Source organism: Pseudorasbora parva, chromosome 12 (genome assembly GCF_024679245.1).
Source record: "Pseudorasbora parva isolate DD20220531a chromosome 12, ASM2467924v1, whole genome shotgun sequence".
Taxonomy (NCBI): Eukaryota; Metazoa; Chordata; class Actinopteri; order Cypriniformes; family Gobionidae; genus Pseudorasbora; species Pseudorasbora parva.
The window spans coordinates 12,337,556-12,349,777 of record NC_090183.1 but is presented as its reverse complement, the minus strand read 5'-3'; the positions used below and the strand labels follow the sequence as shown (position 1 = coordinate 12,349,777).

The 12,222-nt window shown below is 36.1% G+C and overlaps 1 protein-coding gene across 1 annotated transcript; it reads left to right on the top strand.

Moving 5' to 3' along the window:
* Positions 1–5,303: 5,303 nt before the first annotated feature.
* On the top strand, positions 5,304–7,155 carry cycsb (cytochrome c, somatic b). Its single transcript, XM_067458306.1, has 3 exons — positions 5,304–5,459; positions 6,329–6,503; positions 6,596–7,155. The coding sequence occupies exons 2-3, from the start codon at positions 6,335–6,337 to the stop codon at positions 6,739–6,741; spliced, it is 315 nt and encodes a 104-aa protein (XP_067314407.1). The 5' UTR covers positions 5,304–5,459; positions 6,329–6,334; the 3' UTR covers positions 6,742–7,155.
* The last annotated feature ends 5,067 nt before the right edge of the window (positions 7,156–12,222 follow it).

The following is a 12,222-nucleotide window of genomic DNA, read 5'->3' as shown; positions in this document are numbered from 1 at the left end:
CAATACACCACAAAGACTTGCTGTCCTGGTCACAGATGCGCCAGCAAGACACTATTGGTCCTCTTTTGAACTCTGATACATCTCCCATTCTGTTTTGTGGATTGCAGTATTTTAATTACAGCTGTGCTATCGCTATGCTAATTTAACTTTTACATCCTGCTCGTACTGATGAAATGTACAAAAGGTGAAGATTGGCCAGGCCGCACATATACCGTATGTTATAACATTCTATTGGTTTCAGTTTTATTCCAACACCTTTCATGAATAATAGTGCTATAAAACCTAAAAATAAGTATATGCATAAGTGTTAGTGGATACATGTAGTGTGTTATAAACCTTCATGGCCTTTGACACAGTTGTCTACATTTCTCATACAGCTATCATGAGAAGAGAAACAATTAATAAGAGTAAAGTTCAGATTGGTCTCTTTCTTCAAAACATAATAGATTTGGCTGTATGAGCAAATTAATGAATTACAAAACAAGCACATTATTCCCTGGAAGCTGGGCTAAATGAGTAAACAGTGTTACTGCATTCCTGACATGGGTCAGACCCTCATTCACCCCTCAGATACCAAATACAGACATGCCTGTAACATAAATACCAGAATATACACACTTTGTTTTTTTAAAACTATGATTTCCAATTCATTATATCATGCAAGAAGAGGGATTGTAAATCCACCCCCTTTAACATCTAGTCAAGCAGCTTTAGGTTAAAGGCACAATATGTAAGATTTTTGGATTAAAATATAAAATAAGCAGTTTTAACCAGGACATGTCTTATTGTCTTATTGTTTGAATCTCGTTTTCATGATTTACCATGAGAACCATGTTTTAGCATGCCTAATATCGATCTAGCTTACTGCATGTGCAACAAGTGTCTCATAGTAGCCGCCGAGCAAATGCACAGAGAAGCATTATAGCATCACTTTCAACACATTCAAATAATGCATCTAATATGATAAAACAGCACTGCGCTTACGCATGACCGGAAAAAGCAGAAGCGGTCGTCAAAGGTATAATAAAAGTTCCCCGAAATCCAGGCATCATCAAGCTACGCCTTTCAGTGCATTCACACTAACAGCGATAGTGTCAAAAAGGATAGAAATCCCTCATTTTCATTGTAAGCCAGTGGCAAGCTCCGCCGAGCAGCGGCATGACACGTCTTGGATGATTTGGGAGTTGATGAGAGTTGAAATCAGGTCAACTTTATCGTTGGCAATCAATCAGAATATTGAAGTCCCTCCGCTTGAGAGGATTAGAGAAGTCCTGTAACCTTTGGTTCTGACCATATTAGTTCCCAAGGAAAATGGAGGAGAAGTTGATCATTGTTGTGGCGGGTTTGATAAGAAGACGCACAACACTATTTCTGAATGTTACGATCTAATCTGACTTCTACCTGTAATGTGTGTCTGAAACATAACCACACACTGGATATATACCTTTTACCGGAAGTGAAGCGCGTTCCAGGCTGTTGGATATGAGGTAAAAATGTATGTAAATATGGCTCAATTTCTCACACAAACTGATCGTTTTTTGTCTTAAGATATGTGTTGTCATGAGCCACAGCTCTTTGTGGATGATGTCTGAGCATGTTTTTTTTTTGCTCTCATATAATTTTTACCCATTCACACGATATGACACCACCATGTTGGATGCACTGGGGGTAAGTAAATAAACATCACATTTTCATTTTTCGGTGAAGTATCCCTTTAACCCCTTGAAATGAGACCTTATTATATCGTTACACTGTGTGCTGTCGTTGCTACGCGTAGCCGCTAGAGGGCGCACTTTCATAAAATAATTGTGACATTGAGAATCATTTGAGCACATTACGCTGTATTTCTAAACTTGAGCAGCAGGAGTCGCCGCACTTCTGTAAACAGCAAAATTGGAGAGGAAGAAACATAACAGGAAACAATTGTGTTGGAGGTGGAGGAAGTGCCGTAAGGAACACTAGGGAATAATATGGGAAGGACACAGTCACCTCTAAATCTATAGTAGGGGCTTCCTGAGCCTAAAACAAAATTTTAAGCCTTCTTGAATCTTAAGGACAGAAAGAGAAAAAAAAATATGATATGGACAAAGTTGTATTGTTTTATAAATAACTAAAGGTCATCTGAGGACAGCCCCTCACGGCCTTTCTTTCACAGTCTGTGTGAACAGAATCAACACACGATCTCAGATGTTTTATTAATAGACTAATACATTAGCTTTCCCCATATGTATGTGTAAATTGGCCAGCAGCAGAGAGGACAACCCTGCAATGACGGCTAGTTAGAAGAGAAGACATGCTGATTATGAAAAAGAATATGGCTTCAAAGCAATGATGTCTGCCCATTGCTATGGGAACCGTCCACAACTGTCTTGTTGTCTTGGTAACAAGGGTAGCAGTGAATTCAGCAGCCTACAGTCAGAAAGTTTCTTCTGGTATTGTACTAATTTGATTGAAGGAAAGTGTTTGTGGTGTTTATGATACATATATAAGACTCTATAAAACCATTTAATTTGTCTTAATTGGGGTATTATGGCTCTCTTAAAAAGATAGCTCACCCAAAAAGGGTGTCATTAATTACTCATCCTCATATCAGGTCAAACCTGTAAGACTTTAGTTCATCTTCAGAACAAAAATAAAGATCTTTTTGATGAAATCTGAGAGTTTTCTGTCCCTTCATAAACAGATTATGCAACTATTTGTATAAACTAAAGCTTCATTTGTATGCTTGTTTACATACAACACTGATTAGTTGTATGTAAAGAATACATACAACTAATCAGTGTTGGGTGTAACTAATTAGTTACTGTATTTTAAATACTTTTCCTTTGAAAAAGTAAAGTAAGGGATTTCTCTAATGTTTTCTGTAATTAAATTACAGTTACTTTTGATGTAATTAAATTAAATGTATAGATTGTTGAACAATTAAAGATAATATAATAGTGGAATTACAACAACATTTTTTAAAAATAACTTGAAAATGCATGTTTTTAAATATCCTTCGCACATTTAACTGACCAAAGTATCCTCCGATACTTTGGTCAGTTAATAAGAATAACTGATGTAGTTTTAATATTTATTTGAATTTATTAAAAGAGCCATTTCATGTGTATCCTTGAGTCATTAACTAGTAGAGGTTGATATAGGATTTAGAAAGTAATTAGTACTAATAAGTAATTAAATACTTTTAGGAGAGAGTCATTTCTACAGTAATCTAATTACACTAATGAAGATTTAATTAGTAACTAGTAATTAATTACTTTTTTAGAGTAACTTACCCAACACTGCAACTAATCCACATGAATATAGCGGTTTACTCCAAATTTTCTGAAGGGACACGGCTGAAAGAATTTGCATTTTTGGGTGAATTATCCCTTTAAGGCCCGTTCATCCTGCCACAAGGTTTTGCTGGGTCAGTGCTCATTCCTCTTTTGAAAAATAATTGACGTTTATTGAGCTAAATGTACACTTGTAGTGCAATTAAAATCTTAAAAGATTTGTTTTAAACAACTAAACTTGTAGATAATATAGTAATGAAATGCAATTCCATTTAAGTGTACTTTAAGAGAGTAATATAAAAAGTATATGGTGGTGCAAATGTGGTGCATGCGGCTTGGTTTGAAAGCAAGTAAGTTATGTAAAAGGCTTAATATTGCTGTACTTATTCAGCAAGTGCTATACCATGATATTGTTAACATGCAGCAAGTTAACATTTTCTGAACAAGCTTGTTATAGCTAGCTAAATTTATAAATATTTTCACGTTGAGGTTACATGTAAAGTTAAAATTAAATGTATAAATACAAAATAACAATCTGCAATTTCTGCTTGCCTAAACTTTGAATTTCTTTAGCCTACTTTAAAATTTTGAGGCAACTGATTGTCTCAATTTTTTGAGTTTTGCCAATTTATTTAGGTTTAAAGGGTAGGACTACATTTTTGGACAGGAATGTAGTTCCATGATCAACTAAATATTTTGATCCAGGAAATTGTAGCCTATTGCCAAAATCACGTAGGTTACAATGGGGCTGTATCCAGATCGTTTTCATTGGAAGGTCCAGTTATGAAATTTTGATTAAACATTTCAAGGTCTAATTAAAAAAAATATAATACGGACAAACTGTGCACAATAAGATCTATAGGCTTAGCATTTAGAAAATAAACAGGGTCAATCTGTATTTAATGTCTATAGCCTACTTCAATAGCAGCAGACTGCAGTAGGGGAACGATCAAGGTAAAAGAAATTTGGGAAAGGAAACAGTTTTAATAAAGGTCATTTGTAAATTAATAATATTTTGTAGTTTTAACTAATGAAGGTTGGTTGGGATAGTCTGTGTATTTTCGAATGAAGAAGACACTTTTTCAAGCAGTTGTCCTTGAGAAATTTTGGTAGGCTAATCTTCGTCAGAAGTTGCCCAGTTGTAGTATGTAGGCTATGTAGGCTACGTCTAGCAAATCTTGTAATTTGTCATTCCTGTCAGTCACGTGAGTGTAAGGCTACATGAGTCACCTATCTGTCAACTTCAGTTGTTAAAAGTGAAACACCAGATAACTCGAAAATCAAGTCTTCGGAAGACATATGCACTTTTGGTTATTTAACAACATTAACGAGAATGGAAACGTGCTGCAATGTAACGAAACTCCCGTCCTGTCACGCAGTAAAAACAATCATGTGACTCAATGCACGTCAGTGTCACATTCTAGGCTCTGTCTGTCTGTCTGTCTGTCTCTCTCTCTGTCTCTCTCTCTCTGTGTGTGTGTGTGTGTGGACGAGGAGGCGCATGTTTGACATGTTGAGTACATCTGAGACTTGTTTCAAGGTGCAACAACGTAAATAACAGCATTCATTAAATCTTGTTTTCAGGGTAACCACGCCTTGGATAGTTTCTCATTAGTTAAGAAATCATTAGCCTACATAACATTTCAGAATTTCAGTTTAAAATAAACGTTTTCCTCGAATAACTAGGAAGTAATATTTATTCACAATTACAATCTAAGACTGGTAAACATTTCCATCACTGATATTTTCCCATCGGTATTTTATTAAATATATCAATTTGACAGGATGCCAAGGTCAAACTGGTTCTGTTTTCTTTCTGTATGCGTCCCATTTATCTGTATGCTGCATGTAGCCTATGGTACATGTACAAACGACGTTCCCAGACTCTGAACTCCGCTTTATCTAAACCGATTATCTCTTTAAAATCACTTGTCTGTCACAACTCCATAGATGGATCTTCAGGAGAACACATAACAGCTGCGGGACCGTTACCAGATTCGTCAGAATAAGGCACGTGACGGCTCAGCAACGCCGATTGTGACGTAAAATACCGGCGCCTGCTCGCGCCTCTAAAATGAAGTGACCTTTCTCTTTCGCCCTGATAGTACAGAATCGGTCCGCCAACCGGCACGAGCAGAGTACCGCATCCCGACAGCCAAGGAGCTTCCTCGCGCGGTCTGAAAGGTAACATTTTGAACCGATCACGCCGTGTTGATATCTGTTCTGCGTTTTAACGGTCATATATTTGATGTTTATACGAAATGGAGGATTTTGAAACGGTTCTGAGGAAGGATGACGTGAGGTTGCGTAAGCTAACCGGTAACGTTACTTCTCAAGAACAATTGTATGTCAAGGAAGGAATGTGCAGGGTTTACTAGACCTGTTTTAGTTTTTAACACCAACAAGAAAATGTCTAGATTTTTGTAATGGATTATTAATAAATGTTAAGTAATTCGAGAGGAACTGTGCTTTTATGGGAGTCTAGCCAGATGTGGCTAACCGTTAACTGCTAGCTTCCGCAACGTGGATCTAAAGCCGGTTTACGACTTTTGCTGTGTTCTTATTTATATATATATATATATATATATTTTTAAGTATAATTATCTGAGTCTGTTGATATGTTAAATTGGGATTTTTACAAACTACAATCGGGCGTCTTCTTAATTCTGAGCTAGTTCTAACAAGCTGATGCCTAACGAGCTAAGTGATTAAGGCTTCTTTTAATAAAACGATTTGAAGTTATCCTCGAATGAACAACTTAATACCAAGATGCTTACGGATACTAATTGGCTGGGATTGGATGTCAGAGGAAGCGTGTTTATCCATCTACCTGGTGACAATAGCTGGTGCTTTAATTCTCCACGGGTGTTGAACTGACCTTTATGAGCCGTTTTAGATCTTTTATTGGTTGATTTATGTCTTTCAAGCTGATCGGTTAATTATATAGATGCTCCATCCTTGAATGACCTTCTGATGATCTGCCCACTGTGCTTTTAAACCACTCACCCTTCAAATGCCTTTCTGCGGTCTTTTCACATCTCATTTTCTTCTAGGTAAATATGGGAGACGTTGAAAAGGGAAAGAAGGTTTTTGTCCAGAAGTGCGCCCAGTGCCACACAGTTGAAAACGGAGGCAAGCACAAAGTGGGGCCAAACCTTTGGGGACTTTTTGGTCGCAAGACGGGTCAGGCAGAAGGGTTTTCCTACACCGATGCCAATAAGAGCAAGGGTAAGGCTTACTGATGAAGTACAGCTTATCTTTTGTGTCACGATGAGATGGAATGGTAATGTTTAACAAGTCTTTATGATGCCTTTTCTCAGGTATTGTCTGGGGTGAAGATACCTTGATGGAGTATTTGGAGAACCCTAAGAAGTACATTCCAGGCACAAAGATGATCTTTGCTGGCATCAAGAAGAAGGGCGAGAGAGCAGACCTTATTGCATACTTAAAGTCAGCCACATCATAATACACACAGAGAATGAGGAAGTGGCAATATTTAAATTAAATGTTCTTAGTTTGGATTTGAATGTCTTTAACCGTATCACTTCGGATGGTGTGACAGATCAGGTGGCCAGGATCATTCATCATAATGGGGCTTGCTTACAAAGCCAACCAATTTTATCTGTGAGGATTTCCATTTCTTTGTTTGTGCAAGTTGTAGTGAGAGTTAGTATAAGTTACTGCAGGTTCCCAGTGTTTCCACTGAGGGAAGGAATACTGTGTCCCCTGGTTTCACAGGAGCTGTTGTACATTAAATTATTAAAATATACTGAATCCTGTAAGTATTTGGTTTTGCAATAAGTTGTCTGAACAAGCAGCATGCTTATTGGTAACTAACTGTAACAGATGGATTTGAACTCAAATAAAACGGTCAAAATGGTCCCTTTTATGTTTATTCTTCTAGGCTTTGTGTTGTAATGTGCAGTTTAAAGTGAAAGTGCACCATTTATTCAGTATTACTTAAGTTTCAGTTCTGTGTAGTTGTAAGGAGCCCAATGACTCTGGTGACACTGTACTTGAGAGTGAGACCTTTAAACTCTGGATATAAAGTGTCAGGTATTCTCAAATTACCCTCTGAGAAATTTCAGGGCAAGTCCTGACAAAGTCCTTGTAAAAATCATGTGGCAAGGTATGGTTTGTCTTGAAAATTGCACTCCCTGCTAAGGAAGGTTCTAAAAAAAAAGCTTAGTGGTTCAATATAAAGTCGATAAAGGAAATTTGAAGCTTTCAGAAAAGGAAATTGTGCATTCATTGTACTGCTGTAAGAAATAGGTTATTTTATTATTAAATAAAATTATATTACTGCATATTCAATATCACTATAATGCTCTAATTAAAAAAATGCGTTGTTGCTTGCTGTCCCGTTTTTCAAATACATTATATCCAAATAGTAGATTATAATCTAGATAACGGTGTAACAAAAGAACTAACTTTAATAGATGTAAGCAGACTTAAAATATTTTTTAACCTGTACTGGTTGATTAATTGCTATATGTGACCCGTTTTCTGAGTTCAGCAGTTTACTTCATGAGTAATACAACAGGAAAGACGTGTTATCAGTTTTAAGGATCACATGTAGGCCTAAATGAATTGCGTATAAGTTCTGACCCAACGGTCCTTATCAGCGCGAAGCTTTGAATGGACGCGAACTTTAGATGTACACGTGCAGTTCACGTCAGACAGCAAAGTCCAAACAGAGAACCGAGGCTTCTCAGAAAAGTGCACTGGTCAGATCCAGGGAGACCTTAATGACCTTACACCAACCCTTCAAAAATCGGGTTCTGTGAACGTTTCTAATATAGCCTAACATATTTGGAATATCATTTGTAATGTCAGAGGAATACAACAACCTGGTTTATGCATAAATACTAATCTACCCAGACACACTAAAGTTTCAATGTCATTAGAAGTGTCGTTTCAAATGAAAATGCCGCCATCTAGAGGACACTGAGTTACGCAACGCTATTTTGTAACACTTTTTTTTAGGTTGCGCAATCAACTTGCGTATTTGTTGGAAGCACGTCACGCATGGCTTTCATTCATAAACTGAAACAAAATCTGAACTATACTATCCCTTGGTTATTAGAATGTTAGTGACGTTTGCATCCAAATATGACACAGCCTACCAAAAATGATGCGCCTCTTGATGGGAAATAACATCACATTTATCATTTTTTGTTTTTATTAATATGGTTAGAAGAACTGTTGCCAATCATATATCATGCTAGAAATATAATCATTAAACAATGATCCGATCATACTCTTAAGCATTTCCCCATTTAAATCCAAACAGTGACTTTTGGCAGTCAGTGTACAATCCATTCCATTACATGTCCGTGAAATATAGGCTAGCATTTCGGCTCATATAGTCTTATTTCGGTGTTGCGAACATGTAAGTGTTAAACATATAATTTACGTAGAGTTAAATCCTGTTTATTTAAAGCTATAAAATGAGAATATCTTGTTGATTTATGCCTTTGACATAAATGGAGCAAGGCCTACCGTCCCTGCCATGTAGAGGAACCTCTGTCAGATGCATGTCGAAAATGTAACTTAAATTACACGGTTAACAAAAAACAACTTATTTGATGATCTTTGTTTTACCTGGTAACCTGCCAGGTAATTTTGAGAAGATGAAAGTATATTAGACATTTAATTGACCTTTCTGTGTCAATTCGATCAACATCCGACCTCAACTTCAAGGTGAAAGTGTCTGATAACAGGAACTTAGACAAGAAATATGAATATGGCATGAGCTGGGAAGGATCAGAGGACGGTGCTGCCACACCACAGAACTCCACTAGAGGTCAGGAGATAACTCGTTTTCTTTCTGTCTTTCTTTCTTTCTTTCTTTCTTTCTTTCTTTCTTTCTTTCTTTCTTTCTTTCTTTCTTTCTTTCTTTCTTTCTTTCTTTCTTTCTTTCTTTCTTTTTCACCTATAGTTTGTCATATGCCACCTACCTAACCTAAACCACTTTCCACTTAAAATTATGCTGAAACCACCATAAAGTTGAGGTGGAGCTAAAAAAAAATTACAAAACTGCTTCTTACAAAAATTGCCACATAAACACGTTTTATGAATAGTATTTATACTATTTGAAAGACTACATTAAACATTTAAAATGAAGTAGTGAAAGTATTTTTAATTTATTTAAAATAGTGATAAACATTCTCATTTAAATTTAAACCTACAATCTTTGAAATTACAAAATTATGTTAAAGAATAGTTCACCCAAAAATGAAAATCCTGTCATCATTTACTCACCCTCAAGCTGTTCCAAACCTGAATTTCTGTTGAACACAAAGGAAGATATTTTGAAGAATATTCTTCAACTTTCTTCAAAAAATATCTTCTTTTGTGTCCAGCAGAAGAAAGAAATTCATACAGATTTGGAACAACGGGATGGTAAATTTTGGGGTGAACTATACCTTTAATGGTTGTTAGTGAAGTTCCAATGCAACGCTTAATAAATGCTACATTTTTATATTTTTACTTAAAGGTAGGGTAGGTAAGAATAACTTTTTTTCCAAATGTGTTTAAACTTTCTTTATATATCAATACATAATGAAAAAGTAAGTACTCTGAAAAAGAAATTATAAAAATTGTGTGTCTTTAGACCTCTCACGACTGTTTTAAGGACAGCTCATTATATCCATTCACTCCACCTTCTCCCTTCTGGGCTCTTTCCAAAGCCACGCCCCCAAAATACATGAACGGGCTACACCGGCAGTTCAGCTAGAAGACGCATTATTTACCTGAGTAGTGACATCATGTCAGAATAACATATAATAAAAAAAACGAACTTTATCAGTATGAATATAAACAAATAAGATGTCTTTTAGTTCTCACTATCAAGCTAGAATACCGATACTGGTAAAGTTTAGAATATATTTTTGTTTGATTCGGTAACAAGCTAGTTATATTTATAAGGCAAAGAAAACGGGTAGCATCGATACATGTTTTTTCCAATAACATCAGTTATACTGTGATGAAGATGAATTTCGTGTAAGATTTATAACATATACTGTGTTTTGCATGTAAGAGTTTCCATGATGAAAGCATTGTTGATTAGTAGTAGGCCTAGCTAAAGCTAACTTTCTAAAAAAAAGTTTCTGGATGCGGTGTACTAGCTTTTACACATGCATTTTGTTATCTAAAGTTAAATTTTGCAAAATTCAACATGTCAGCGATCAACTTGAGCTAAGCATATTTAGTATTTATCATCTCTACTAATGGATCGCTAAGTGTATAACATTGTAATTTTATGCTAAGTAATGTTATGTTAGCTATATTAGGCAGCTACGTGTGCTAGTGATACATGCTTCATGAAAACATAAACCAAAAAAATAAAGTATAATCAAAATGAAAGATTACGTGGCCAACAGAAATACAGCCAGCAAGGAGTCGCTTTTCAGCCCCTTGAGGTCCCTCAGTTCTCACCATCGTTGGAAAGTCACGCTGATATTTATTCGCGTTTGATTTCTTTGTTTATCCAAAGACTTTTTGTGCAATGCCTTTTCTTGTACTGTCTTCCTGCAGTGTTTTCTACAGTTTTATTTTCATTGTTTGCCTTCGCTGACTGCAAAACCCGCCACTGTGAACTTTTAATGCTTTTGCTCTTTCAAGGTGCGCACGTGCGCAGATCCTGTAGCAAAAGCGGTGGTTGCCATGGTAGCGAGAGAGCGACAGTCATCCAAGCCAATCACTTGTTTTGTCCCAAACAAAAATAATGAGAGGTGTTTTATTGCAGATTAAAAAGTCTAGAGTCACTCGATTTTTAAACTTACATTATTGTATTGAGTGCTTACATTTTAATTATGTATTGACAAATAAAGAAAGATTAAACAAATTTGGACAGAAGTGTTTTAGATCATTCTTTTAAGGGCTTAAGGTAGCATTCATAATAGTCAGCAGATAGTCACTTTGAGGCAATACAGTGAGAGTGTATCCTCTCTTAAATACATTTTGTGCCATACATACATTTAACAAATGACAGACTGACTGGCTTCTTCAAATATAATACACTCACACAGGTATAACTTTCTTTAAACCATTTTGGTTCCAGTAGCACATAGCAATATAACCTATTATGAGTTCCAATAGAATTTTCAAGCCAAGAATACAAAACTGTACACTTTCACACCTGTGAAATATTCTTGACAGGGTAAAGAAGAAAATCAAAACACGTTGTTCAAAAGATCAGAAGATTTAATAAGTTCTAAAAATCTGCAAGCAATTAACCATAGAGAATTTCTGTCTGTCATTTTACTAACTGTTGATTCCATATCGTTTTTGTATAGGTTATTATTCCTTATGCTGTTAAAAATGTATAAATATACATAATAATTATATATTTATTTATATAAATAGTAGGAGTAGAGGAATTCTGTTAATGGATCTTAATTTGAAGCCAACATCTAAAATACTAACAAAATTCGATTAACAAAGAAGCATTTTCCATGTTACAGTAAATTAAACCAGTCATGAAACTCATAAAACCAAGCCTTTATTTTCCCGGGATCAATACGGATTTGATGGGTGGAGCTCCCAAAGCAAAGTTCTGTAATGCACTGACCACACACTCACACAGCCAGAGTGGACCACAGAACTTTCCTTGAGGAGCCATGGTTGAGTGTGTGCGTGTGTGTGTGTGTGTGTGTGTGTGTGTGTGTGTGTGTGTGTGTGTGTTTTTCTCTGTACAAGTGTGTCCATATATGCATGTGTGGGAATGCAACTTAAGCAGAGGAAGCCCGTTTTTGAATTCTAGAATTGTCTTTAAAATGTATCGAACATTTACTGCCATCAGTTGGGCTTCACTCAGATTGCTTGCAGTTGCCTTGAGATGGTAGCCCGCTCAGGACCAATCAGCTTCTGAGGTTCCTGGGAAGTAAAACACATGTTAGAATTTATGTCCACTCTCTAGAATAAGCTGACGTGTCTCCATGCA

Excerpts from the sequence above, each read along its gene's own strand:
- cycsb (XM_067458306.1), top strand. The coding sequence starts at position 6,335 with ATGGGAGACGTTGAAAAGGGAAAGAAGGTTTTTGTCCAGAAGTGCGCC. Across the intron at positions 6,504-6,595 it reads CGATGCCAATAAGAGCAAGG|GTATTGTCTGGGGTGAAGAT; the intron begins GTAAGGCTTACT and ends GCCTTTTCTCAG.